General features: G+C 44.4%; 1 protein-coding gene across 1 annotated transcript in view; it reads right to left on the bottom strand.

Moving 5' to 3' along the window:
- The window catches only part of LOC126298039 (cytosolic carboxypeptidase 6), a 1,900,625-nt gene that overhangs the window by 905,319 nt on the left and 967,333 nt on the right, over nucleotides 1-27,973 (bottom strand). Inside the window, exon 6 of the mRNA XM_049989358.1 lies at nucleotides 3,193-3,325. Coding sequence (XP_049845315.1) covers nucleotides 3,193-3,325 — 133 coding nt within the window. The remainder of the gene's footprint in view (nucleotides 1-3,192; nucleotides 3,326-27,973) is intronic.

The following is a 27,973-nucleotide window of genomic DNA, read 5'->3' as shown; positions in this document are numbered from 1 at the left end:
CGTTACTGGCCCAACAATGAAAGACGAACTCTTCTACAATGGCTTCTTACCATGCTTCTCGTCTAGATGATTGTTCCTGCAGATGCTTCTACAGCAGGGTTTCGCAAACATTTAATCTTGTCGAAACACTTTGGGAATCCTGGTACTTTGATGAAACACTTCGTTCATTTTTAAGCTTACTAAAATTTTCAAAAATTAAAAAAAATTGTTTCATTCAGTAAGTAATCTAATTTTAAATCATAACTAATAACACAGATGTCACAATAACATTTGGAAAAAGAATTGTTATTGCCAAGATGTCGATAAAGACGAACGCCACTTCATTAATAATTTTTCGCGGAGCGCTTTTTCCCTTCCCGAGAAATATCTGTGTCCTGCGGAACACTGTCTGGGAAACCCTCTTCTAGAGCTCTACACTGTATAACCAAAATAAACCCCTCTTTGCGTTGTTTCAAGTTGGTATTCTGATTACGTGGGACGTAGTTCTGCCGTTAATCTTTGTTTCACCCGCTACGCTCCAAGAATTAATTGAGTCCAAAACTTATGTTACCTTTCTCCTGAATTAAACGAATAACTCGTTTAAATTATGCTGAGAATCGTATATGAATAGGTCAGTCGTTAAAAGCACTTCCAACGAATTACTAGGCCATGGGTTCACTTTCTATTGCTGGATAAAATTTTAATTTGTCAGGAAGTCCACCTTACTGTTTCATGTGAGAACAGGTGCTTTTTATTGTAAATGCTGGTGTATAATAAAGTGGCACTTCCTCAAATTACTATTATTTGTTTTTAACTGCTTGGGTGATGATGATGTTCAATTTGTGGGGCGCTCAATTGCGAGGTCATGAGCGCCCATACAAAGGCCCAATTTTCACACAGTCAAATTTTTTCACATTCCAATTTAACCACTGTCACGAATGATGATGATCAAATTATGAGGACAACACAAACACCTAGTCCCCGGGCAAAGAAAATCCTCAACCCGGTCGGGAATCGAACCTGTGGTCCAGAGGCAGAGACGCTACCCACTAGACCACGACCTGCGGACACTGCTTGGGTGATATGTGGAGAATGCTTAGCAGTTTCACCAATGCGCTCTGTCTGCCGCACATGCCTGTCCTCTTTCCCAGACACAGCAACGCTGGTGTGTGCTACATTTGGGGATACTAACACTCTGCAATCAGTTCGTTTACAAGAAACGGTGCCGCTATCGTCTGATAACGTAATATTTGTCAAGCTATTGAGCGTATTTTCGTTTTGGCGTTGCAACTACAAAAACTACCTGTGAAACAAGCACGCATTTTTTGTTGTTGCAACGACACAGCGATAATACCCTCAAGAATTGTAAAGAAACTGCGGACCATATATGGCCACACAAATGAAGCACTTATTTGTCAAGTATATATCTATAGTGGACGGTAGCAAAATAACGTGACCATATTGTTGTGACTGACAATTAGTAATTTTTCAAAAACACGCCTTTCATTGACGTATGTTCACAAGGTTGATGACTGTACAATAAACGAAAGGTAAGAATAACGATGCCAGTAAAAGTCTCTAATTTAGGAAAACAAAAGTTCCCTTCTAAATTTCCACAAAGGTTCGTGATAACACACACACATACACACACACTAGTAAGAGTCCAATTCAGAGAAGAAGACGTAATCTTCAGCGGTTGAAGTACACGAGGGTGGCATCCGGAGTGAACTGAACTTTCTGGCTTGTTCTAGCCCCTAAATAGCTGTCTCCAGCCAATCAGATTTTGGCGTAGTGATATTTTCTGCATGCCGTGGATCGAGCTCCCCCTGCGGGAAGTGGTGTTCGGAAGGTCTGTTTCCATTATCTTGTATGTAAATAGCCGGTGTTTACCATGGTGCCTTTGATATGCCTTGGCTCTAGACAACGCCGTACTCTGTTACGTCATATGTCTTGCCGGCCCTCAGGTGCTACCTTGGCTCTGCTATAACACATATGTATTGAATTAACATGAAGATCGAAGATAAATGCTAGAAACACACCGTGATGTGTACACAACTATCGGACGGGACACAATGACGTTTAACCGAGCGAGGTGGCGCAGTGGTTAGCACACTGGACTCGCATTCGGGAGGACGACGGTTCAATCCCGTCTCCGGCCATCCTGATTTAGGTTTTCCTGGATTTCCCTAAATCGTTTCAGGCAAATGCCGAGATGGTTCCTTTGAAAGGGCACGGCCGATTTCCTTCCCAATCCTTCCCTAACCCGAGCTTGCGCTCCGTCTCTAATGACCTCGTTGTCGACGGGACGTTAAACACTAACCACCACCACCACAATGACGTTATTCAAGTGTGCCTATGTGGTATAACACAACTTGCTACCTCCACCTCGTTGGGTGCATGTTAAGCAATGTAAAGATGGTTTTATGAACAAGAGTGTCCCTAGACTGTCTCAGATTATTCTACTGGAACATTATGCAGCACCTCTGCTGGTTTTAAAGTAGGATGCATGATTTTTATATGAGTGGGACTAAATGCTGCACAGTGTGAAGAATAGTTTCATGAACCTGTGGGCCACCTCAAAAACATAAGTGGGTACACAGTGCAGTAGAAAATTAGGATTGCCATTTAGCACATACATGCTAACACAATTAATACTTAAAATTAACAGAAAATACAGTAAAATTTAGTTGTTCTCAGTAACCATTTACATGACCTATTGTTCAGCTAGTACATACACAAGTAAGTTTTGGGCTCGAGACAGAGCTATTTCAAATGCTGTTTCTGAGGGGAACGTTGATAATCAGTTTGATGTAAGAGCCAGAAGAGCAGAGGCGGGTGCGGAGGCATCAGATGATTTAAGTCAGTATTCATTATGGTTATGTAATATTGGTTTATTAATCTGTATACTGAATCGATTCTCTGCATCATTATGAAATTCAAATGAATTAAATTAAATTAAATTACAAGATCTATGCAGCTTCATTCATGGTTTAACAGTTTTTTTGAACATATGTTACATTATGAGGGGCGGAGCAAACGCTTCTGAATAACGTGCAAGTGATAATGACAACTTATACTTTTCATTTGCTACTTAATAAAAATTAGACACTTCTTGAAACATAATTTTCAGCACCTGCACCGTGTTAAAAATTAAAGACCTACTTAAGTGAAGGAAAGGTGCTTGAAGAATGGCGATACTTATTGTGTACTTACCCTGGCAGACGTAGGAAGTGGGTGATTCTCCAGGGTGTATACGACTCAGAATTACCACCACATGCTGCCGTTTCCCTCCGGGAGTCATGTTATTGGGCTGTGTAATCGTCAGTAGATCCACTCTCCGTTGTTGCTGCAAATTATTGAACATTATGAGTAACATGTAGGAAACAATGCAGTTAAAACAAAATATTCTACATAACCTAAACATTCTCAGCTTTCAAGAAACTACAAGAGCTTCCTGCAATGAGGCGTACCGCAACACAGTGTCACTATAATACTAAAACGATAGAAGTGAAGGTACAAACAATGACAGAAGCAAAGAACGTCTAGGTTATTCCTCCCATGCAATTTCTTTTGTGCTGTCATAATTTTTGCAGTGTATAGACATAGTTTTATGTAGTAAGTCTGATAATGAAAAGAGTATGGACACACCTACTGAATGTATATTAGAGACCTGCTGATCACTGGCATGTTGAAGAGCCGCTTCCGGGACCTGGTGAGACGAACCTACCCCTGACCGAATCTACCTCGTGTGTTAACGATGAGGGCTGGTGGACTGACCAGACTGAATGTGGTTTTTAGGCGAATTTCCGGATTCACCTAGGTATGTACTGGGCAAGTACCCACTTCTCGCCTCAGATAAACGCTACGTAACGTTTAGGAATCTTTCTCACACTTGAAGATGGATTTCCTCGTGTAGTATTCACATGGGATACTAATAGTTGGCCTCCCATGGCCGTAATCAGAAACACCCAGTGACGTTACAGTAAGCAAGTATAGTGGTGACTAAGGAAAGTACATGATACTGTGAATGATTTCAAGACACTTGTGCATATACTATCAAGTGGCTCAGCGAGTACTCGTGAAATGTCGTGATAAAACCTTGTGATAAACTGACCGTAGTGCCCTCACTTCCAGGTGTAATAATATTGTGGTTGGCTAAGACGCATATCCCGTCCCGCGAGAAATGGTGGTGTCAGGAAGGGCATCGGGCTATCAGCTACCACTAACATTGCCTCAAACCGTAGAAGAAATGGGAAAAGCAGAAGAAGAAAGAAATAAACCTGATGATGCAGCAAAAGTGTGTGCATAGAAAGAAAGCGCGTTACCTGAGCAGGAAAGCCCAGCGCGAGGCGTGTTGACGTATGCGAGAAATATCCCCTTGTTATCCACTGAGGCAGCACACAATGGAATCGGGCGAACAGGAATAAACGAGACATAATTCGCCCAAGTTCCCGACGCTCAGAGTCGACTGAAACGTGGCGCATGCCCCACAATATTTCTCAAAAGAGTTTACAGGGACTATTTTGTAAAAAAAAAAAAAATGATTTTAACGTTAAATGTATCTTTATATATCTGATTCATTGTGAAGTGCGCAAAATTTCGGTAATGGTAATACTTAACCTGATAATCTCATCTAAGTACAACTTTGAACATGGCTGACGTTTGCAGTAACCGTATACACAAAATTGAAAAATATGTAAAAATCGGCTAACCGGTTGCATAGGTTTTCTATATACCTTGAGCAGGTTTCGTCACCTCTAAGGGTGATTTCATCAGAAGGTAAGGTAATTACATGAAGAACATATCGTCAAAGATGTAGTTATTTAAGAGCTGAGTAGCTCAAGTCATACATTAGAATATAAAACATAATGTTCTTCAAAAGGTCAAACATTAAAACATAAGTCACACCGGCGTGATGTGAGGAGACTGAACATGAGCAACTCAGCTCTTAAATCACTGTACATCTTTGACGACATGTTTTTCATGTAATTACTTTACCTTCTGAAGAAGTCTTCCTTAGAGGTAACGAAACCTGATCAAGGTATATAGAAAACCTATGCAACCGGTTGGCTGATTTTTACATATTTTTCAAACTCATCTAAGTATTACGCTTTGCTGAATTAGAAAATGTTTACAATGAAAAATATGGGACTGTATGCTTTTGCGTTCTGTGCATACCACACCATATGTCGTTGGGAATTAAATTTGGCTAAGATACTGAATTTTTCTATAGACTTGGGAGGAAGACTATCTGTCTCCTATCTCGACCGCGTGCACACGACAGTGATATATTCGTAACATACCTCATATCTCCTAAACCGTTCGAGATAACGATAGGACATTTTGGCAAGAGATATCATGCAAAGAGGAGAGTATTTTGCCATATGGTCAACGTAGCGAGCTTTCATATTTATGGTGATACAATGGAAGCTACGGTTTTGATTTTATTTCTTCTATCCAGTACTGTTTAGTTGTCTTTCACAACTGATGAAATCAAAATTTGCTAGCATGAATCTAAAAGTGAAATTTCTTGTCTGATTTTACAGCAAACCAACACAGTGAGATTTTCCGTAAGCTACTGACCAGCTTAACCGGCTTTTGTATTTTAATAAGACATTCTGCTTGAAGGTTCTTTCGCAATAGGTATTTCTAAGTACGTTTGTGTAAATTATATCGTATTTTTAAATAAGTGAAATTAAATATGTCACCAAAAAACGTAACCGTTCCTCAGACAAAAATAAATCGACAGTTCTGTTGTAATTTTGACGGAACCCTGTAACGCACTGAATTTTTAATTGTGGAAGACTGGAGTAAAAACTCATCAAATAATTTTTTCCCTGTTTTTCATATGAGAAATGTGAAAATGATTCGCAGTGAATAAGTTACAATATTTTTGTTCTATCCCGATTCAGAGTGAAGTGGTGAACATCTCTACCATAATTATATTGTAATGTGTTAAATGTAGTTCCTATATTTTTATAACGTATCTTACTCTTAATGGGTAGTATCATGTGGATCGTAAAGTAATGACTACAATGTTTTTGTAACATTGTTATCCACAGATACACAGACACCTAATTCGTTATTTCTAATATAACAATATTGCATTTTTGTTGCAGGGTAGAACTGAGCAAATAAAGCTATTTCATAATTCTGAAGGTGTGAACACACTAACAACTTCCAGAATCGTGCCAACTATTCGTCAGTGTCAATATCACTTCCGAATTAAAAGATATTTGTAATATGAAGATTCACTGCCTAAATCTGTATGGGGATACGAACAGAAATATGTTACACTATTTGCTGTACCTTTTCATATGTTAAATCTAACTAAGGCTTAGAAGAAAATCCTTTGGTAAGATTCAGTCCCAGCTGTCCATCATTTAACAGAAGCTGCGTTATAGGATTTCCCTGAAGTTGTACCAGAACTGGCAACGTATTTCCATCTGTTGTTACACTCTTTTAGCAAAAAATCGCCACTAATTACGATTTTAGGAAAGACAAATGGTTACCAGCTCAGAATCATGACTTCTTAAATCATTTCTTTTATTACGATTTCAGAGTAATCTTCAAACCCAGCGTCTTTTCATTAACGAACACGTGGTACTATAACTTAGTAAATGATCTTTCTGCATCTTAAACCTCCTGAAACAGTCGCTAATTAAACTTAGTAAATGATTTTCTTTCTGTATCTAAAATTTTCTGAAACAGCGGATTAAATGAGAAATTGAGGCCAAATCAAGACAATAGCTTAGGGCATCACCGATATGAAAATAAATACGTAATATCTTCACACATGTTGTTGCAAATACCCACAGCAAATCTCGTTTCACCATCGATGGTACTTAAAAAAAATTGTTTCTTTACTTCATGAATCGCTCGAAATTACTCGTTAAGATTAAAATAGAAGATAAATTTATGCTATCTATCTTTAAAAGATTAAACGATTATTACGGCGGAAAGTTCACTACCTCAACATGAATGGCGATGTTGTCGTTCTTGTGGACTTCAGTCCTGAGACTGGTTTGATGCGTCTCTCCATGCTACCCTATCATGTGCAGGCTTCTTCTTCTCCCATTACTTACTGCAACCTACTTCTTCTGAATCTGCTTGTCTCTCTCTACGATTTTTGCCCTCCACGCTGCCCTCCAATGCTAAATTTGTGATCCCTTGATGCCTCAGGACATATGTTAATAACCGGTCCCTTCTTCTTGTCAAGTTGTGCCACAAGCACCTCTTCTCCCCAATTCTATTCAATACTTCATCATTAGCTATGTGATCTACCCATCTAATCTTCAGCGTTCTTCTGTAGTACCACATTTCGAAGGCTTCTATTCCATTCTTGTCAAAACTATTTATCGTCCATGTTTCACTTCCATACATGGCTACATTCCATACAAATACTTTCAGAAACAACTTCCTGACACTTAAATGTTTACTCGATGTTAACAAATTTCTCTTCTTCAGAAATGCTTTCCTTGCCATAGCCAGTCTACATTTTATATCTTCTCTACCTCGACCATTATCAGTTATTTTGCTCCCCAAATTGCAAAACTCGTTTACTACTTTCAGTGTCTCATTTCCTAATCTAATTCCCTAAGCATCACCCGACTTAATTCGACTACATTCCACTACCCTCGTTTTGCTTTTGTTGATGTTAATCTTATATCCTCCTTTCAAGACAGTGTCCATACCGTTCAACTGCTCTCCCAAGTCCTTTGCTGTCTCTGACAGAATTACTATGTCATCGGCGAACCACAAAGTTTTTCTCTCTTCTCCATGAATTTTAATACCTACTCTGAATATTTCTTTTGTTTCCTTTACTGCTTACTCAATATACAGATCGAATAACATCGGGGAGAGTCTACAACCTGGTCTCACTTCCTTCCAGACCACTGCTTCCCTTTCATGCCCCTCGACTCTTATAACTGCCATCTGGTTTCTGTACAAAGTGTAAATAGCCTATCGCTCCCTGTATTTTAGCCCTGCCACCTTTAGAATTTGAAAGAGAGTATTCCAGCCAATATTGTCAAAAGCTTTCTCTAAGTCTAGAAATGCTAGAAAGGTAGGTTTGCTTTTCCTTAATCTTTCTTCTAAGATAAGACGTAAGGTCAGCATTGCCTCACGTGTTCCAATATTTCTACGGAATCCAAATTGATCTTCCCCGTGGTCGGATTCTACCTGTTTTTCCATTCATCTGTAAAGAATTTGTGTTAGTATTTTGCAGCTGTGACTTATTAAAATGATTGTTCGGCAATTTTCACATCTGTTTCTTTGGGATTGGAATTATTATATACTTCTTGAAGTCTGAGGTTGTTCTAATGGAATGTTTTCTACTCCCGGGGCCTTGTTTCGACTAAGGTCTTTCAGTGCTCTGTCAAACTCTTCACGCAGTATCGTATCTCCCATTTCATCTTCATCTACATCCTCTTCCATTTCCATAATATCGCACTTGTATAGAGCCTCTATATACTCCTTACACCTTTCTGCTTCCCCTTCTTTGCTTAGAAGTGGGTTTCCGTCTCAGCTCTTGATATTCATACCAGTGATTCTCTTTTCTCCAACGGTCTTTTTAATTTTCCTGTAGGCAGTTTCTATCTTACCCCTAGTGAGATAAGCTTCTACATCCTTACATTTGTTCTCTTGCCATCCCTGCTTAGCCATTTTACAGTTCCTGCCAATCTCATTTTTGAGACTTTGTATTGCTTTTTGCCTGCTTCATTTACTGCATTTTTATATTTTCTTCTTTCATCAATTAAATTCAATATTTCTTCCGTTACCCAAGGATTTCTACTATCCCTCGTCTTTTTACCTACTTGGCTGCTGCCTTCACTACTTCATCCCTCAGAGGTACCCATTGATCTACTACGGCACTTCTTTCCCCCATTCCTGTCAATTCTTCCCTTATGCTCTCCCTGAAACTCTGTTTTAGTCAGTTTACCCAGGTCCCATATCCTTAAATTCCTACCTTTTTGCAGTTTCTTCAGTTTTAATCTACAGTTTGTAACCCATAGATTGTGGTCAGAGTCCACATCTACCCCTGGAAATGTCTTATAATTTAAAACTTGGTTCCTAAATCTCTCTCTTACCATTATATAATCTATTTGATGCCTTCTAGTGTCTGCAGGATTCTTCCATGTATACAACCCTCTTTCATGATTCTTGAACCAAGTGCTAGCTATGATTAAGTTGTGCTCTGTGCACAAGTCTACCACGCGGCTTCTTCTTTCATTTCTTAGCCCCAATCCATATTCACCTACTATGTTTCCTTCTCTCCCTGTTCCTACTCTCGAATTCCAGTCGTCCATGCCTATTAAATTTTCGTCTTCCTTCACTACCTTAATAATTTCTTTTATCTCATCATACATTTCATCAATTTCTTCATCATCTGCAGAGCTAGTTGGCATATAAACTTGTACTACTGTAGTAGGCGTAGGCTTCGTTTCTATCTTGGCCACAACAATTCATTGACTATGCTGTTTGTGGTAGCTTACCCGCATTCCTATTTTCCTATTCATTATTAAACCTACTCCTGCATTACCCATATTTTATTTTGTATTTATAACCCTGTATTCACCTGAAAAGTCTTGTTCCTCCTGCGACCGAACTTCGCTAAATCACACTATAGCCAACTTTAAGCTATCCATTTCCATTTTTAAATTTTCTAACCATCTGCTCAATTAAGGGATTTGACATTCCACGCTCCGATCCGTAGAACGCCAGTTTTCTTTCTCCTGATAATGACGTCCTCTTGAGTAGTTCCCGCCCGTAGATAAGATTGGGGGACTATTTTACCACCGGAATATTTTACCCAAGAGGACGCCATCATCATCATTTAACCATACAGTAAAGCTGCACGCCCTCGGGAAAAATTACGGCTGTAGTTTCCTCTTGCTTTCAGCCGTTCGCAGTACCAGCAGAGCAAGGCCGTTCTGGTTAGTGTTACAAGGCCAGATAATTCAATCATCCAGACTGTTGCCCCGGCAACTACTGAAAAAGCTGCTGCCCCTCTTCAAGAACCACACGTTTGTCTGGCCTCTCAACAGATACCCCTCCGTTGTGTTTGCATCTACGGTACGGCTATCCGTATCGCTGAGGCACGCAAGGCTGCCCACCAACGGAAGGTCCATGGTTCATGGGATGGCACCACAGTCGCCACCAGCATCTTAACAGCTACCTATGGCACAAATGCCTAGAGCGATGGTTGTGGGAGCAGTAATGGAACACGTAACTGAGTGGCATGTATTTTCGTCAAAGCACCACTCGCGGCTGCGCGAAAGGCGGTGGCATCAGCTGCGGCTGCTGCAGCGCCGGCCCCCACACCATTGCATAAACAGGGGCATCTGTGGGTGGTTCAGTCAGGAGAAGAAGGAGAAGAACTGCAACGATCTCGTCCCCCTCCCCCTCACCCACCAGCTGTCGGTAGTGAAGGCTTCAGCATGCAGCAACTGCAGCATCGCTGCACACAGTCACCGCAACCAGTGCTTTCCCACTGGGCCTCGATGCCGCCACCTCGTCCTACTATGGCTTCGCTTCACCTGTTCGCCCTCACTGGCAACGGAAGGTATGTGAGCCTCCGCGCTTACCCCTGTGCACCTATCCGACTCCATCATCAACCGGCTGGACCTCTTCACCATTTGTTAGGCATTATTAGTAACAGAGATGATCCTGTAGCTAGCGGCAGGTCCTTCTCCCGTTCTTTTAACGAAGGACATCAAGTCAGTGATACCATCCCGTAGTTTTAATACCTGATAACTGTAAACACCTTTGAGGAGCGAATCTCGTTAACAAGGATCGATAATCCTTCAGGAGGGTACCGCGACAATGTCGGGTCTCTAAGGGCGTTTCTTCCTCCCTGTCGTGGAAATTGAGCTCCTCAGAGTAGTCAATGATTCGTGGTAACCCACCATTACATGCAGTGTGGTGTTCTGCTTCTAACTATCGCACCCCCCAAAAACTGCCTCTGGCATTTATCTTTGGGGGAAAATGGTGTGACAACGTGGAGCACGTCAATCGCCTAGCGGTTTCTTGAATCCACCGGTTTTCTGAGATGGAAGTGAAAGTGTCAGCTAAAGCACTTAGAAAAATACTAGACATGGGCATCCATATACATGTCTCTGATCCGGTAAATGGAGGGTCTAGCTATATCAAACTTGCTAAGGGTATAGCTAATAAGCAGGCAAGCATTAATTTAGATAATACAGAGGATCAGGCCTGTTTTGCATGTTCAGTCCTGCCTTGCGAGAGAAATGGGAATTACAGAGACTATCTTGAGTGTCCTAGTACATGCCATGGAGGTGACAATATTCGTGGGTGCTATAAATTGGAGGGTACAGAGTTCACCATCATGGTTATATTTCACTGGTGGGACTCTCAACAATCTCATACCCTGTTGCAACTGAGGGGAAGGTTCCGTAAATAGTAGGAGTTCGTTGCAATGTTACACTCGACTCGGATTGTGCTGACAAGCAGTATGTCTACAGTCTGATCCTTCTTCAAAACCTGTCCTTACGGGAAACCCAGTAGTCGCCCTATTGAACCTTTCTGGTTGAAGCCACTCATTGCATTCAGTGTCCCTACTTCAGGTTTTAGTGTATTGTTGTTTGTAAGCATTTCAATACCTTTTCCAGAATGTTTAAAGACTTCATTTAAATCTTCGGTATCGTAAGCACAAGGTTCGATTTCCCCAATGTATTTTTCTCTATTAATATCCAGATGCTGTCTGTTGTTAGCGTCGGTGATATTTGGGATATTGTTGTACGTCACCAGTCCAGTCAGTGTAACACTCCATTCGTCAACGCTCAATTCAATTGGTGGGAAGTAATTGGCACGTAATACAGATGATCGTTCTTTTAAAGGAAAAGAGTACGACATGGCATCTAAATCACAATTGATGAAAGAATCTTTAAAGCTCTTCTTTATACACAGCCTTCTTCTTCTTTTCAAATGTCAAGAAACACATGATGCATAGGTGTCCGCAGAGGTGTGTATTAAAGTCCCGATAGCGCCGAAAATAGTAGAACACACGTCTTCTGCAAGTGAAGTATCGTTTTAAATCTTCTTGCGGTTGCAGGTCACCAAATGAGTCGAAGGAGTAGACGTATTTTTCATAAAATATGACACCCAGTGGGTGTCGGGATCTCCAGCAACATCTAAATTCACAACACCACATGCATCAGTTTTCCAGTGTTTTGTAATGTATCCCTCATAAAAATACCACGGAATCTGGGAATGTTGAAATTTTTTTCTAACAAATTTGCGAAGACCAGCATTTGTGTGTGCCGGATCTGGTAGGACTGCTCATGCTTTTTTTTTTTCAATTATGAGCAGATCAAGCCCTTTCCTGTACGGTTTCACGTATTGAAGTATAGTCCTTTCCCAATGGCAGTGGTTCACATCATGTGATTATGTCTTCTTCCTTCTTCCAACTGCACTTGGGAGTTGTTTTGCGTGTTCGTGATTGTTCGAGAAATAGCTCCAGCACCACCGGCGACGGACACTTCGGCCTAGAGAGCGGTGAGTAATGGGACGAGGAACGGAAGAAAACCACCAGACGTCTTGAGTATTGGTAGAAGCCTCTATTTCTTTCCTCACCTCTCTGCTTCAGGGAGTTTTTAGATGCGTACATCGCTGTCAGGATACAGCTCTACAAACACCTTTTTCTTCCCACCCCTCTTTTTCTTCCTCGTGCACATTGTGCAGTATTCATAACTCGCTTGAAATTAGTCACTCCTAAACATAACTTAATTTTTCCACACATGGTTTTGTCAGTTGCAAATGCTGCAACGCGTTGACCTATACCAGTACCCTTTCTTCTGCCTATTGTCTTAGCCATATCAGCTAAAATCCTGCTTTCAATGTGACATCTTTGGAGATGCAGAGTATACAATCTCCTACTCTACACACATTTCGTCCAGCAGACGAATCCCCTTATCACCTACTTCACCTACTGCCAAGTTTGTTGGAAGCTTTGTTCCAGGTCCACTGTAGTTATCTCACGGAATGTGTAATTCCACTGGCAATTTGTCTAGTATATCACTACCTCCTCTGATGCGTCTCCTAGCACACATGTTATGCTACTGCTATCGTTGTGGACTGCACGCCTAATTATATAGCAAATAGTTAGCATCAGTTCAGTGGCTTTGCGCTGTAGGAGAACCAAACCATTTGACTAGAGCTCTATAATAGCTCTATTTCCCCGACGCCTTTGCCTCTCTCCACGAGAAACTCTTACTGTTCTGAGCTTTTCTGCAACTTCTCGGTGTAGAAGCAATCTTCGGTTTCTTCGGTTTTTTGCACCTTTGAAACAGCAAATACCTTTGTTGACCGGTTTGGTAGGTATGATTTTTCAAATGCATTCTTGAGTTTTGGGATACATACCAAGTCACCTGGCCGGCCGGAGTGGCCGAGCGGTTCTAGACGCTCCAGTTTGGAATCGCGGGACCGCTACGGTCGCAGGTTCCAATCCTGCTTCGGGCATGGATGTGTGTGATGTCCTGAGGTTAGTTAGGTTTAAGTAGTTCTAAGTTCTATGGGACTGATGACCTCAGATGTTAAGTCCCATAGTGCTCGGAGCCATTTTTGGACCAAGTCACCTACATTAAATTTCTGTTTGTGTGGATCCAGCATGTTAATACGACAGTACACTGTTATTCATAAGTCCATTATCAGGAACATCGACTGGTCTCATTTTTATTGTGCTATGTTTAGTTCGATTCTTCTTCTTTTTATACTTTCCCTTAGTCCCGCTATTTTCGCAGAGGCAGCATTGTTACAAACGGATTTGGCAATGTTAATCTTAAGGGGTGACCGGATGCCCTTCATGCCGCCACCCCGTACCCCCCTGGGACGCAGTCAGTGTACACCAGCTGTTTGCGTCTAGTTTAAATCGTGAAATAGTGCGAAAGTGTATCAAATGTCTGCATTCGTGTAACTGAAGTGGGACGTGGGGACCAGCGCGGTATTCACCTAAGGTGAATCACATCCAGGTTGGCCAACACACCAGCTCTCGATGCTGGGCGGATACGAACCGGGGCCAGCGCTCCTACCCGAGCCAGGAAGCAGCGCATTATCGCTGTTGGCTAACCTGGCGGGTGTGTTTGTTTCCATTACACTGAGCAATTATTTCTGGGATGATATCTGTCGATTTTTATAAGCCGCGAGGATTAAAACGCATCCGCATTTGACCTTTTATTGTATTGTTCCGACGTTCCACGCTACTCGCCTTCAGGTGGGAGACGTATTCCATACTGCTGCATTACGATCTTGAAATACCTATTGTAAAACTCTCCACCGCGATCGGTTTGGAGGTTGTACGGGCATCGATTCGTCCTTATCTGCAGCACACGCTCAAGCACATCCACAACATTTCTGTTGCTTTTACAGGTAAGGCGCTGGCAAATTTGGATTATATATGAACAATCAATAAATTATGTTTGAATCCATTATGCTCATATTAATATTCACTCATATCTACAAGGTCAGCCGGCAATAAGTCACTGAAACCTTTAATCATAACATTGCTATAAGGGTATGTTTTGCATGCTGGTTTGAGCAGTTCTCGAACTAATGTCTTTGTAATTACTCGGTGATCCATCTCTCTCTAAGTTCAGAGATTACTGAAATAGCGTCACTCGAATGAGCTCTATTAACTGCATCAGCTGATGCCATGAGCAGACATAGTCGATCCGTTAACTCGTTGGGGTCATCATAATGTACACTTCTGGCTATTAAAATTGCTACACCAAGAAGAAATGCAGATGATAAACGGGTATTCATGGGACAAATATATTATACTAGAACTGACATGTGATTACATTTTCACGCAATTTGGGTGCATAGATCCTGAGAAATCAGTACCCAGAACAACCACCTCTGGGCGTAATAACGGCCTTGATAGGCCTGGAGCCGGCCGCGGTGGTCTCGCGGTTCTAGGCGCGCAGTCCGGAACCGTGCGACTGCTACGGTCGCAGGTTCGAATCCTGCCTCGGGCATGGATGTGTGTGATGTTCTTAGGTTAGTTAGGTTTAAGTAGTTCTAAGTTCTAGGGGACTAATGACCACAGCAGTTGAGTCCCATAGTGCTCAGAGCCATTTGAACCATTTGATAGGCCTGGTCATTGAGTGAAACAGAGCTTGTATGGGGTGTACAGGTACAGCTGTCCATGTAGCTTCAACACGATACCACAGTTCATCATGAGTAGTGACTGGCGTATTGTGACGAGCCAGTTAATCGACCACCATTGACCAGACGTTTCCAATTGGTGAGAGATCTGGAGAATTTTCTGGCCAGGGCAGCAGTCGAACATTTTCTGTATCCAGAAAGGTCGGTACAGGAACTGCAACATGCGGTAGAGCATTATCCTGCTGAAATGCAGGGTTTCGCAGAGATCGAATGAAGCGTAGAGCTACGGGTCGTAACATATCTGAAATGTAACGTATACTGTTCAAAGTGCCGTCAATGCGAACAAGAGGTGACCGAGACGTGTAACCAATGGCACCCCATACCATCACGCAGGGCGATACGCCAGTATGGCGATCACGAATACACGCTTCCAATATGCGTTCACCGCGATGTCGCTAAACACGGATGTGACAATCATGATGCTGTAAACAGAACCTGGATTCATCCGAAAAAATGACGTTTTGCCATTTGTGCACCCAGGTTCGTCGTTGAGTACACCATCGCAGGCGGTGCTGTCTGTGATGCAGCGTCAAGGGTAACCGCAACCATGGTCTCCGAGCTGATAGTCCATGCTGCTGCAAACGGCGTCGAACTGTTCATGCAGATGGTTGTTGTCTTGCAAACGCCCCCATCTGTTTACTCATGGATCGAGGCGTGGGTGCACGATCTGTTACAGCCATACGGATGAGATGCCGGTCATCTAGACTGCTAGAGATACGAGGCCGTTCGGATCCAGCACGGCGTTCCGTATTACACTCCTGAACCCACTGATTCCATATTCTGCTAACAGTCATTGGATCTCGACCAACGTGAGCAGCAATGTCGCGATACGATAAACCGCAAATGTGATAGGCTACAATCCCACCTTTATCAAAGTCGGAAACATGATGGTACGCATTTCTCCTGCTTACACGAGGCATCACAGTGACGTTTCACCATGCAACGCCGGTCAACTGCTGTTCGTGTATGAGAAATCGGTTGGAAAAATTCCTCATGTCAGCACGTTGTAGGTGTCCCCACCGGTGCAAACCTTGTGTGAATGCTCTGAAAAGCTACTCATTTGCATATCAGTGTATCTTGTACCTGCCGGTTCAATTTAGCGTCTGTAGCACGTCATCTTCGTGGTGCTGCAATTTTAATGGCCAGTATTGTATATACTGCGGTATTCGATGGTTCACTGCTTTACGCTCAATGTGAGTACCATCACCGCTGTTTCTGTTGTTGTAGTCTTCACCATCAAGGTTTGGTTTTATAATGGTATTATACACTCCTGGAAATGGAAAAAAGACACATTGACACCGGTGTGTCAGACCCACCATACTTGCTCCGGACACTGCGAGACGGCTGTACAAGCAATGATCACACGCACGGCACAGCGGACACACCAGGAACCGCGGTGTTGGCCGTCGAATGGCGCTAGCTGCGCAGCATTTGTGCACCGCCGCCGTCAGTGTCAGCCAGTTTGCCGTGGCATACGGAGCTCCATCGCAGTCTTTAACACTGGTAGCATGCCGCGACAGCGTGGACGTGAACCGTATGTGCAGCTGACGGACTTTGAGCGAGGGCGTATAGTGGGCTTGCGGGAGGCCGGGTGGACGTACCGCCGAATTGCTCAACACGTGGGGCGTGAGGTCTCCACAGTACATCGATGTTGTCGCCAGTGGTCGGCGGAAGGTGCACGTGCCCGTCGACCTGGGACCGGACCGCAGCGACGCACGGATGCACGCCAAGACCGTAGGATCCTACGCAGTGCTGTAGGGGACCGCACCGCCACTTCCCACCAAATTAGGGACACTGTTGCTCCTGGGGTAACAGCGAGGACCATTCGCAACCGTCTCCATGAAGCTGGGCTACGGTCCCGCACACCGTTAGGCCGTCTTCCGCTCACGCCCCAACATCGTGCAGCCCGCCTCCAGTGGTGTCGCGACAGGCGTGAATGGAGGGACGAATGGAGACGTGTCGTCTTCAGCGATTACAGTCGCTTCTGCCTTGGTGCCAATGATGGTCGTATGCGTGTTTGGCGCCGTGCAGGTGAGCGCCACAATCAGGACTGCATACGACCGAGGCACACAGGGCCAACACCCGGCATCATGGTGTGGGGAGCGATCTCCTACACTGGCCGTACACCTCTGGTGATCGTCGAGGGGACACTGAATAGTGCACGGTACATCCAAACCGTCATCGAACCCATCGTTCTACCATTCCTATACCGGCAAGGGAACTTGTTGTTCCAACAGGACAATGCACGTCCGCATGTATCCCGTGCCACCCAACGTGCTCTAGAAGGTGTAAGTCAACTACCCTGGCCAGCAAGATCTCCGGATCTGTCCCCCATTGAGCATGTTTGGGACTGGATGAAGCGTCGTCTCACGCGGTCTGCACGTCCAGCACGAACGCTGGTCCAACTGAGGCGCCAGGTGGAAATGGCATGGCAAGCCGTTCCACAGGACTACATCCAGCATCTCTACGATCGTCTCCATGGGAGAATAGCAGCCTGCATTGCTGCGAAAGGTGGATATACACGGTACTAGTGCCGACATTGTGCATGCTCTGTTGCCTGTGTCTATGTGCCTGTGGTTCTGTCAGTGTGATCATGTGATGTATCTGACCCCAGGAATGTGTCAATGAAGTTTCCCCTTCCTGGGACAATGAATTCACGGTGTTCTTATTTCAATTTCCAGGAGTGTATTTCTTGCTGCTGTGGCTTTCTGCGACCTTATGTACATCATTCAAATGCAATGCTTCACGGTAAATTTTCTTATCATTAACTGAATAATTGGATAGTTTCTTCGTGTCTATGAGGAAAGTAAGATTCATTAATCCAGGTGATCTCCTTTAGTGCCTATCACCAATCGGTATTGTGTCATCCGTTGCATTTATAATCTGCGTAGCAAGCATGTAGTGTCCTCTCTTCCGACACCCAGGTCCTGCGTGTCTGGCCAGGGGCGTGATGGATAGAAAATTTGTCAATAGCAACACCATCGTTACAGTGTGGCTATGTTTTCGCTGTGAGCTGCCTGAGAGACTTGAGTAACTGACTTCAACGTTCCGCTTAGTGTTCGCTATCGATCCATATTCCCTAACCATGGCAACTGTAATTTCTCTCGAACGGCATTCCGCGCCTAAATGACTTTTTTGTGCGTTGACATCTCGTTGTATAGTTTTCACAAGTCTCTGCAGCTTGTGGCTTTATATATACTATTCTTATTCTTATTATGTGCCGTGACTGCTCGCCCTTCTCAAAAAGTAGAGCCTCTACATCTATTTTCCCGTTAACAGTCTCAACATTTTCACTTAAGTAGGCTACATTCTTGCCAGTTTCATCTACTAACTCAATTAATGTTTTTATCATTCTGAGAAGAGTACAGCAACACGTCTCTAGCTTCCTGCGCATACCTCCAACTTAATGTGCGATATTCTCAATTTTCGTATCCATGTACAAGCGGATGTTCTGTATATGTACACCCATTCTTTCGGGTTTAGAACCATACATGTTTGCGAATTTGCCCGTGGTGCAGCGTATGCCAGTGTACTCACCTCTCTTACTGGGCTATACTAACTAAAACATTCATATTTGATTACGTTCTACACGAATAGGTAATAAAAATGGGGGTTCCTATTTAAAAAAAAAACGCAGTTGATATCCATTTGACCTATGGCAGCGCCATGTAGCGGGCCAGCCATAGCGCCATCTTGTTTCGCCCTTCAAGCTAGACAAGTTTCGTTCTTTGTAGTTTTTTCGTTTGACGTTTGTTTCGTGAGATATTTGGCCCGGTCATGCGATTATGTCTTCTTCCTTCTTCCAGCTGCACTTGGGAGTTGTTTTGCGTGTTTGTGATTGTTCGAGAAATAGCTCCAGCACCACCGGCGAGGGACACTTCGGCCTAGAGAGCGGTGAGTAATGGGACGAGGAACGGAAGAAAACCACCAGACGTCTTGAGTATTGGTAGAGGCCTCTATTTCTTTCCTCACCTCTCTGCTTCAGGGAGTTTTTAGATGCGTACATCGCTGTCAGGATACAGCTCTACAAACACCTTTTTCTTCCCACCCCTCTTTTTCTTCCTCGTGCACATTGTGCAGTATTCATAACTCGCTTGAAATTAGTCACTCCTAAACATAACTTAATTTTTCCACACATGGTTTTGTCAGTTGCAAATGCTGCAACGCGTTGACCTATACCAGTACCCTTTCTTCTGCCTATTGTCTTAGCCATATCAGCTAAAATCCTGCTTTCAATGTGACATCTTTGGAGATGCAGAGTATACAATCTCATACTCTACACACATTTCGTCCAGCAGACGAATCCCCTTATCACCTACTGCCAAGTTTGTTAGAAGCTTTGTTCCAGGTCCACTGTAGTTATCTCACGGAATGTGTAATTCCACTGGCAATTTGTCTAGTATATCACTACCTCCTCTGATGCGTCTCCTAGCACACATGTTATGCTACTGCTATCGTTGTGGACTGCACGCCTAATTATATAGCAAATAGTTAGCATCAGTTCAGTGGCTTTGCGCTGTAGGAGAACCAAACCATTTGACTAGAGCTCTATAATAGCTCTATTTCCCCGACGCCTTTGCCTCTCTCCACGAGAAACTCTTACTGTTCTGAGCTTTTCTGCAACTTCTCGGTGTAGAAGCAATCTTCGGTTTCTTCGCCTTTTCTTATCGTTGAAGATATAAGTTCTAGGATCGGTTTTTTGCACCTTTGAAACAGCAAATACCTTTGTTGACCGGTTTGGTAGGTATGATTTTTCAAATGCATTCTTGAGTTTTGGGATACATACCAAGTCACCTGGCCGGCCGGAGTGGCCGAGCGGTTCTAGACGCTCCAGTTCGGAATCGCGGGACCGCTACGGTCGCAGGTTCCAATCCTGCCTCGGGCATGGATGTGTGTGATGTCCTGAGGTTAGTTAGGTTTAAGTAGTTCTAAGTTCTATGGGACTGATGACCTCAGATGTTAAGTCCCATAGTGCTCAGAGCCATTTTTGGACCAAGTCACCTACATTAAATTTCTGTTTGTGTGGATCCAGCATGTTAATACGACAGTACACTGTTATTCATAAGTCCATTATCAGGAACATCGACTGGTCTCATTTTTATTGTGCTATGTTTAGTTCGATTCTTCTTCTTCTTTTACTTTCCCTTAGACCCGCTATTTTCGCAAAGGCAGCATTGTTACAAACGGATTTGGCAATGTTAATCTTAAGGGGTGACCGGATGCCCTTCATGCCGCCACCCCGTACCCCCTTGGGACGCAGTCAGTGTACACCAGCTGTTTGCGTCTAGTTTAAATCGTGAAATAGTGCGAAAGTGTATCAAATGTCTGCATTCGTGTAACTGAAGTGGGACGTGGGGACCAGCGCGGTATTCACCTAAGGTGAATCACATCCAGGTTGGCCAACACACCAGCTCTCGATGCTGGGCGGATACGAACCGGGGCCAGCGCTCCTACCCGAGTCCAGGAAGCAGCGCATTATCGCTGTTGGCTAACCTGGCGGGTGTGTTTGTTTCCATTACACTGAGCAATTATTTCTGGGAAGATATCTGTCGATTTTTATAAGTCGCGAGGATTAAAACGCATCCGCATTTGACCTTTTATTGTATTGTTCCGACGTTCCACGCTACTCGCCTTCAGGTGGGAGACGTATTCCATACTGCTGCATTACGATCTTGAAATACCTATTGTAAAACTCTCCACCGCGATCGGTTTGGAGGTTGTACGGGCATCGATTCGTCCTTATCTGCAGCACACGCTCAAGCACATCCACAACATTTCTGCTGCTTTTACAGGTAAGGCGCTGGCAAATTTGGATTATATATGAACAATCAATAAATTATGTTTGAATCCATTATCCTCATATTAATATTCACTCATATCTACAAGGTCAGCCGGCAATAAGTCACTGAAACCTTTAATCATAACATTGCTATAAGGGTATGTTTTGCATGCTGGTTTGAGCAGTTCTCGAACTAATGTCTTTGTAATTACTCGGTGATCCATCTCTCTCTAAGTTCAGAGATTACTGAAATAGCGTCACTCGAATGAGCTCTATTAACTGCATCAGCTGATGCCATGAGCAGACATAGTCGATCCGTTAACTCGTTGGGGTCGTCATAATGTACACTTCTGGCTATTAAAATTGCTACACCAAGAAGAAATGCAGATGATAAACGGGTATTCATGGGACAAATATATTATACTAGAACTGACATGTGATTACATTTTCACGCAATTTGGATGCATAGATCCTGAGAAATCAGTACCCAGAACAACCACCTCTGGCCGTAATAATGGCCTTGATAGGCCTGGTCATTGAGTGAAACAGAGCTTGTATGGCGTGTACAGGTACAGCTGTCCATGTAGCTTCAACACGATACCACAGTTCATCATGAGTAGTGACTGGCGTATTGTGACGAGCCAGTTAATCGACCACCATTGACCAGACGTTTCCAATTGGTGAGAGATCTGGAGAATTTGCTGGCCAGGGCAGCAGTCGAACATTTTCTGTATCCAGAAAGGCCCGTACAGGAACTGCAATATGCAATAGAGCATTATCCTGCTGAAATGCAGGGTTTCGCAAAGATCGAATGAAGCGTAGAGCTACGGGTCGTAACATATCTGAAATGTAACGTATACTGTTCAAAGTGCCGTCAATGCGAACAAGAGGTGACCGAGACGTGTAACCAATGGCCCCCATACCATCACGCAGGGCGATACGCCAGTATGGCGATCACGAATACACGCTTCCAATATGCGTTCACCGCGATGTCGCTAAACACGGATGTGACAATCATGATGCTGTAAACAGAACCTGGATTCATCCGAAAAAATGACTTTTTGCCATTTGTGCACCCAGGTTTGTCGTTGAGTACACCATCGCAGGCGGTGCTGTCTGTGATGCAGCGTCAAGGGTAACCGCAACCATGGTCTCCGAGCTGATAGTCCATGCTGCTGCAAACGGCGTCGAACTGTTCATGCAGATGGTTGTTGTCTTGCAAACGTTCCCATCTGTTTACTCATGGATCGAGGCATGGGTGCACGATCTGTTACAGCCATACGGATGAGATGCCGGTCATCTAGACTGCTAGAGATACGAGGCCGTTCGGATCCAGCACGGCGTTCCGTATTACACTCCTGAACCCACTGATTCCATATTTTGCTAACAGTCATTGGATCTCGACCAACGTGAGCAGCAATGTCGCGATACGATAAACCGCAAATGTGATAGGCTACAATCCCACCTTTATCAAAGTCGGAAACGTGATGGTACGCATTTCTCCTGCTTACACGAGGCATCACAGTGACGTTTCACCATGCAACGCCGGTCAACTGCTGTTTGTGTATGAGAAATCGGTTGGAAAAATTCCTCATGTCAGCACGTTGTAGGTGTCCCCACCGGTGCAAACCTTGTGTGAATGCTCTGAAAAGCTACTCATTTGCATATCACTGTATCTTGTACCTGCCGGTTCAATTTCGCGTCTGTAGCACGTCATCTTCGTGGTGCTGCAATTTTAATGGCCAGTATTGTATATACTGCGATATTCGATGGTTCACTGCTTTACGTTCAATGTCAGTACCATCACCGCTGTTTCTGTTGTTGTAGTCTTCACCATCAAGGATTGGTTTTATAATGGTATTATACACTCCTGGAAATGGAAAAAAGACACATTGACAACGGTGTGTCAGACCCACCATACTTGCTCCGGACACTGCGAGAGGGCTGTACAAGCAATGATCACACGCACGGCACAGCGGACACACCAGAAACCGCGGTGTTGGCCATCGAATGGCTCTAGCTGCGCAGCATTTGTGCACCGCCGCCGTCAGTGTCAGCCAGTTTGCCGTGGCATACGGAGCTCCATCGCAGTCTTTAACACTGGTAGCATGCCGCGACAGCGTGGACGTGAACCGTATGTGCAGTTGAAGGACTTTCAGCGCGGGCGTATAGTGGGCATGCGGGAGGCCGGGTGGACGTACCGCCGAATTGCTCAACACGTGGGGCGTGAGGTCTCCACAGTACATCGATGTTGTCGCCAGTGGTCGGCGGAAGGTGCACGTGCCCGTCGACCTGGGACCGGACCGCTGCGACGCACGGATGCACGCCAAGACCGTAGGATCCTACGCAGTGCCGTAGGGGACGCACCGCCACTTCCCACCAAATTAGGGACACTGTTGCTCCTGGGGTACCAGCGAGGACCATTCGCAACCGTCTCCATGAAGCTGGGCTACTGTCCCGCACACCGTTAGGCCGTCTTCTGCTCACGCCCCAACATCGTGCAGCCCGCCTCCAGTGGTGTCGCGACAGGCGTGAATGGAGGGACGAATGGAGACGTGTCGTCTTCAGCGATGAGAGTCGCTTCTGCCTTGGTGCCAATGATGGTCGTATGCGTGATTGGCGCCGTGCAGGTGAGCGCCACAATCAGGACTGCATACGACCAAGGCACACAGGGCCAACACCCGGCATCATGGTGTGGGGAGCGATCTCCTACACTGGCCGTACACCTCTGGTGATCGTCGAGGGGACACTGAATAGTGCACGGTACATCCAAACCGTCATCGAACCCATCGTTCTACCATTCCTATACCGGCAAGGGAACTTGCTGTTCCAACAGGACAATGCACGTCCGCATGTATCCCGTGCCACCCAACGTGCTCTAGAAGGTGTAAGTCAACTACCCTGGCCAGCAAGATCTCCGGATCTGTCCCCCATTGAGCATGTTTGGGACTGGATGAAGCGTCGTCTCACGCGGTCTGCACGTCCAGCACGAACGCTGGTCCAACTGAGGCGCCAGGTGGAAATGGCATGGCAAGCCGTTCCACAGGACTACATCCAGCATCTCTACGATCGTCTCCATGGGAGAATAGCAGCCTGCATTGCTGCGAAAGGTGGATATACACGGTGCTAGTGCCGACATTGTGCATGCTCTGTTGCCTGTGTCTATGTGCCTGTGGTTCAGTCAGTGAGATCATGTGATGTATCTGACCCCAGGAATGTGTCAATAAAGTTTCCCCTTCCTGGGACAATGAATTCACGGTGTTCTCATTTCAATTTCCAGGAGTGTATTTCTTGCTGCTGTGGCTTTCTGCGACCTTATGTACATCATTCAAATGCAATGTTTCACGGTAAATTTTCTTATCATTAACTGAATAATTGGATAGTTTCTTCGTGTCTCTGAGGAAAGTAAGATTCATTAATCCAGGTGATCTCCTTTAGTGCCTATCACCAATCGGTATTGTGTCATCAGTTGCATTTATATTCTGCGTAGCAAGCATGTAGTGTCCTCTCTTCCGACACCCAGATCCTGCCTGTCTGGCCAGGGGCGTGATGGATAGCAAATTTGTCAATAGCAACACCATCGTTACAGTGTGGCTATGTTTTCGCTGAGAGCTGCCTGAGAGACTTGAGTAACTGACTTCAACGTTCCGCTTAGTGTTCGCTATCGATCCATATTCCCTAACCATGGCAACTGTAATTTCTCTCGAACGGCATTCCGCGCCTAAATGACTTTTTGTGCGTTGACATCTCGTTGTATAGTTTTCACAAGTCTCTGCAGCTTGTGGCTTTATATATACTATTCTTATTCTTATTATGTGCCGTGACTGCTCGCCCTTCTCAAAAAGTAGAGCCTCTACATCTATTTTCCCGTTAACAGTCTCAACATTTTCACTTAAGTAGGCTACATTCTTGCCAGTTTCATCTACTAACTCAATTAATGTGTTTATCATTCTGAGAAGAGTACAGCAACACGTCTCTAGCTTCCTGCGCATACCTCCAACTTAATGTGCGATAGTCTCAATTTTCGTATCCATGTACAAGCGGATGTTCTGTATATGTACACCCATTCTTTCGGGTTTAGAACCATACATGTTTGCGAATTTGCCCGTGGTGCAGCGTATTCCAATGTACTCACCTCTCTTACTGGGCTATACTAACTAAAACATTCATATTTGTTTACGTTCTACACGAATAGGTAATAAAAATGGGGGTTCCTATTTTAAAAAAAAAACGCAGTTGATATCCATTTGACCTATGGCAGCGCCATGTAGCGGGCCAGCCATAGCGCCATCTTGTTTCGCCCTTCAAGCTAGACAAGTTTCGTTCTTTGTAGTTTTTTCGTTTGACGCTTTTTCGTGAGATATTTGGCCCGGTCACGATCAATGGACCACCCTGTATACACACATCAAAAAATGTGTTCCATCAGACCGGTTCCCAGAACTCCTGAAGAGAGACGTTGACTGTGGATACTGTATCACAGACACAGTCCCTCTGACTGTCCAGAGTATTCACTAAACCCACCCAAAGATATTTTGCATGAGCAGCGAATATTAGACGGTGCGTGTCCGACAGACGATCAGTTCCAGTCATTCCACCAGGAAGGAGGCACAATGATACTAGTGTTGTCTGTAGTTCTACCATGCCTAGATGGTCAATACGGGGTACTGAGCGCGTCCGCATTGTTACTTTGTGCCACAAAGCGCTCTCAGAAAGGGAAGTAAACCAAAGCGATGTTGTTCGGAAATGGAGGAAATACAGAGAGAGGGAGGAACTGTAGATGACATGTCTCGCTCAGGCCGCCCAAGTGCTACTGCTGCAGTGGATGATCGCTACCTATGGCTTATGGCTCGGAGGAACCCTGACATCAACTCAATCATGTTGAATAATACTTTTTGTGCAACCACAGGACGCCGTGTACGACCCAAACTGTGGGCATCAGACTGAATTATGCACAACTTCGCTCCAGACGTCGATGGCGATGTCTATCTTTGCAACCACTATAACATGCATCGCGATACAGATGGGCCCAACACGCCCAAGGGACCGCTCAGGATTGGCATCACGTTCTCTTCACCGATGAGTGTCGCATATGCCTTTAACCAGACAATAGTGTTTGGAGGCAATTTTGTCAGGCTGAACGCCTTAGACACACTCTCCAGCGAGTGCAGCAAAGTGGAGGTTCCCACCTGCTTAAGGGTGGCATAATGTGGGGCCGATGTACGCCGCTGGTGGTCATGGAAGGCGCCTTAACGGCTACACGATACTTGAATAGAATCCTCCGACGGACAGTGCAACCATATCGGCAGAATTTGGGGGATGCATTTGTCTTCATGGACGATAATTCGCGCCCCCGTCCTTCATATCGTGGTTCGAAATTAATGTTAGGAAACCACTGCGAAAGCAAAGAGAGCTTCACTCCAAGTGTAAATCCAGCCAAAACCTCTCAGACAAACAGAAGCTAAACGATGTCAAAGTTAGCGTAAGGAGGGCTATGAGTGAAGCGTTCAGTGGATTCGAAAGTAAAATTCTATGTACCAACTTGACAGAAAATCCTAGGAAGTTCTGTTATTACGTTAAATCAGTAAGTGGCTCTAAACAGCATATCCAGACATTCCGGGATGATGGTGGCATTGAAACAGAGGATGACACGCGTTAAGCTGAAGTAATAGACACCTTTTTCCAAAGCTGTTTCACAGAGAAAGACCGCACTGCAGTTCCTTCTCTAAATCCTCGCACAAACGAAAAAATGGCTGACATCGAAATAAGTGTCCAAGGAATAGAAAAGCCACTGGAATCACTCAACAGAGGAAAGCCCACTGGACCTGACGGGACACCAATTCGATTCTACACAGAGTACACGAAAAACTTGCCCCCCTTCTAATAGCCGTGTACCGCAAGTCTCTAGAGGAACGGAAGGTTCCAAATGATTGGAAAAGAGCACATGTTTTCTGCTCGCGTATCATGTCGTTTTTGGAAAGCCAGAATCTGCTCTGTAGGAATCAACATGGATTCCGGAAACAGCGATCGTGTGAGACCCAACTCGATTTATTTGTTCATGAGACCTAGAAAATGTTAGATACAGGCTCCCAGGTAGGTGCTGTTTTCTTTGACTTCCGGAAAGCGTTCGATACAGTTCCGCACTGTCGCCTGATAAACAAAGTAAGAGCCTACGGAATATCAGACCAGATGTGTGGCTGGATTGAAGAGTTTTTAGCAAACAGAACACAGCATGTTGTGATCAATGGAGAGACGCCTACAGACGTTAAAGTAACCTCTGGCGTGCCACAGGGCAGTGTTATGGGACCATTGCTTTTTACAATATACTGTATATAAATGACCTAGTAGATAGTGTCGGAAGTTCCATGCCGCTTTTCGCAGATGATGCTGTAGTATACAGAGAAGTTGGAGCATTAGAAAATTGTCGCGAAATGCAGGAAGATCTGCAGTGGATAGGCACTTGGTGCAAGGGGTGGCAACTGACCCTTAACATAGACAAATGTAATGTATTGCGAATACATAGAAGGAAGGATCCCTTATTGTATGATTATATGATAGCGGAACAAACACTGGTAGCAGTTACTTCTGTAAAACATCTGGGAGTATGCGTGCGGAACGATTTGAAGTGGAATGATCATATAAAATTAATTGTTGGTAAGGTGGGTACTCGTTCGACCTACACTTGAGTATTGCTCATCGGTGTGGGATCCGTACCAGATCAGGTTGACGGAGGAGATAGAGAAGATCCAAAGAAGAGCTGCGCGTTCCGTCACAGTGATAGCGTTACGGAGATGTTTAGGAAACTCAAGTGGCAGACTCTGCAAGAGAGGCGCTCTGTATCGCGGTGTAGCTTGCTCGCCAGGTTTCGAGAGGGTGCGTTTCTGGATGAGGTATCAAATATATTGCTTCCCCCTACTTATACCTCCCGAGGAGATCACGAATGTAAAATAAGAGAGATTCGAGCGCGCACGGAGGCTTTCAGACAGTCGTTCTTCGAGCGAAATATACGCGACTGGAACAGAAAAGGGGGGTAAT

This window comes from Schistocerca gregaria, chromosome X (genome assembly GCF_023897955.1).
Source record: "Schistocerca gregaria isolate iqSchGreg1 chromosome X, iqSchGreg1.2, whole genome shotgun sequence".
Lineage (NCBI taxonomy): Eukaryota > Metazoa > Arthropoda > Insecta > Orthoptera > Acrididae > Schistocerca > Schistocerca gregaria.
Note: the sequence above shows the minus strand (reverse complement) of the source record. Positions and strands in the feature narration are given on the sequence as shown.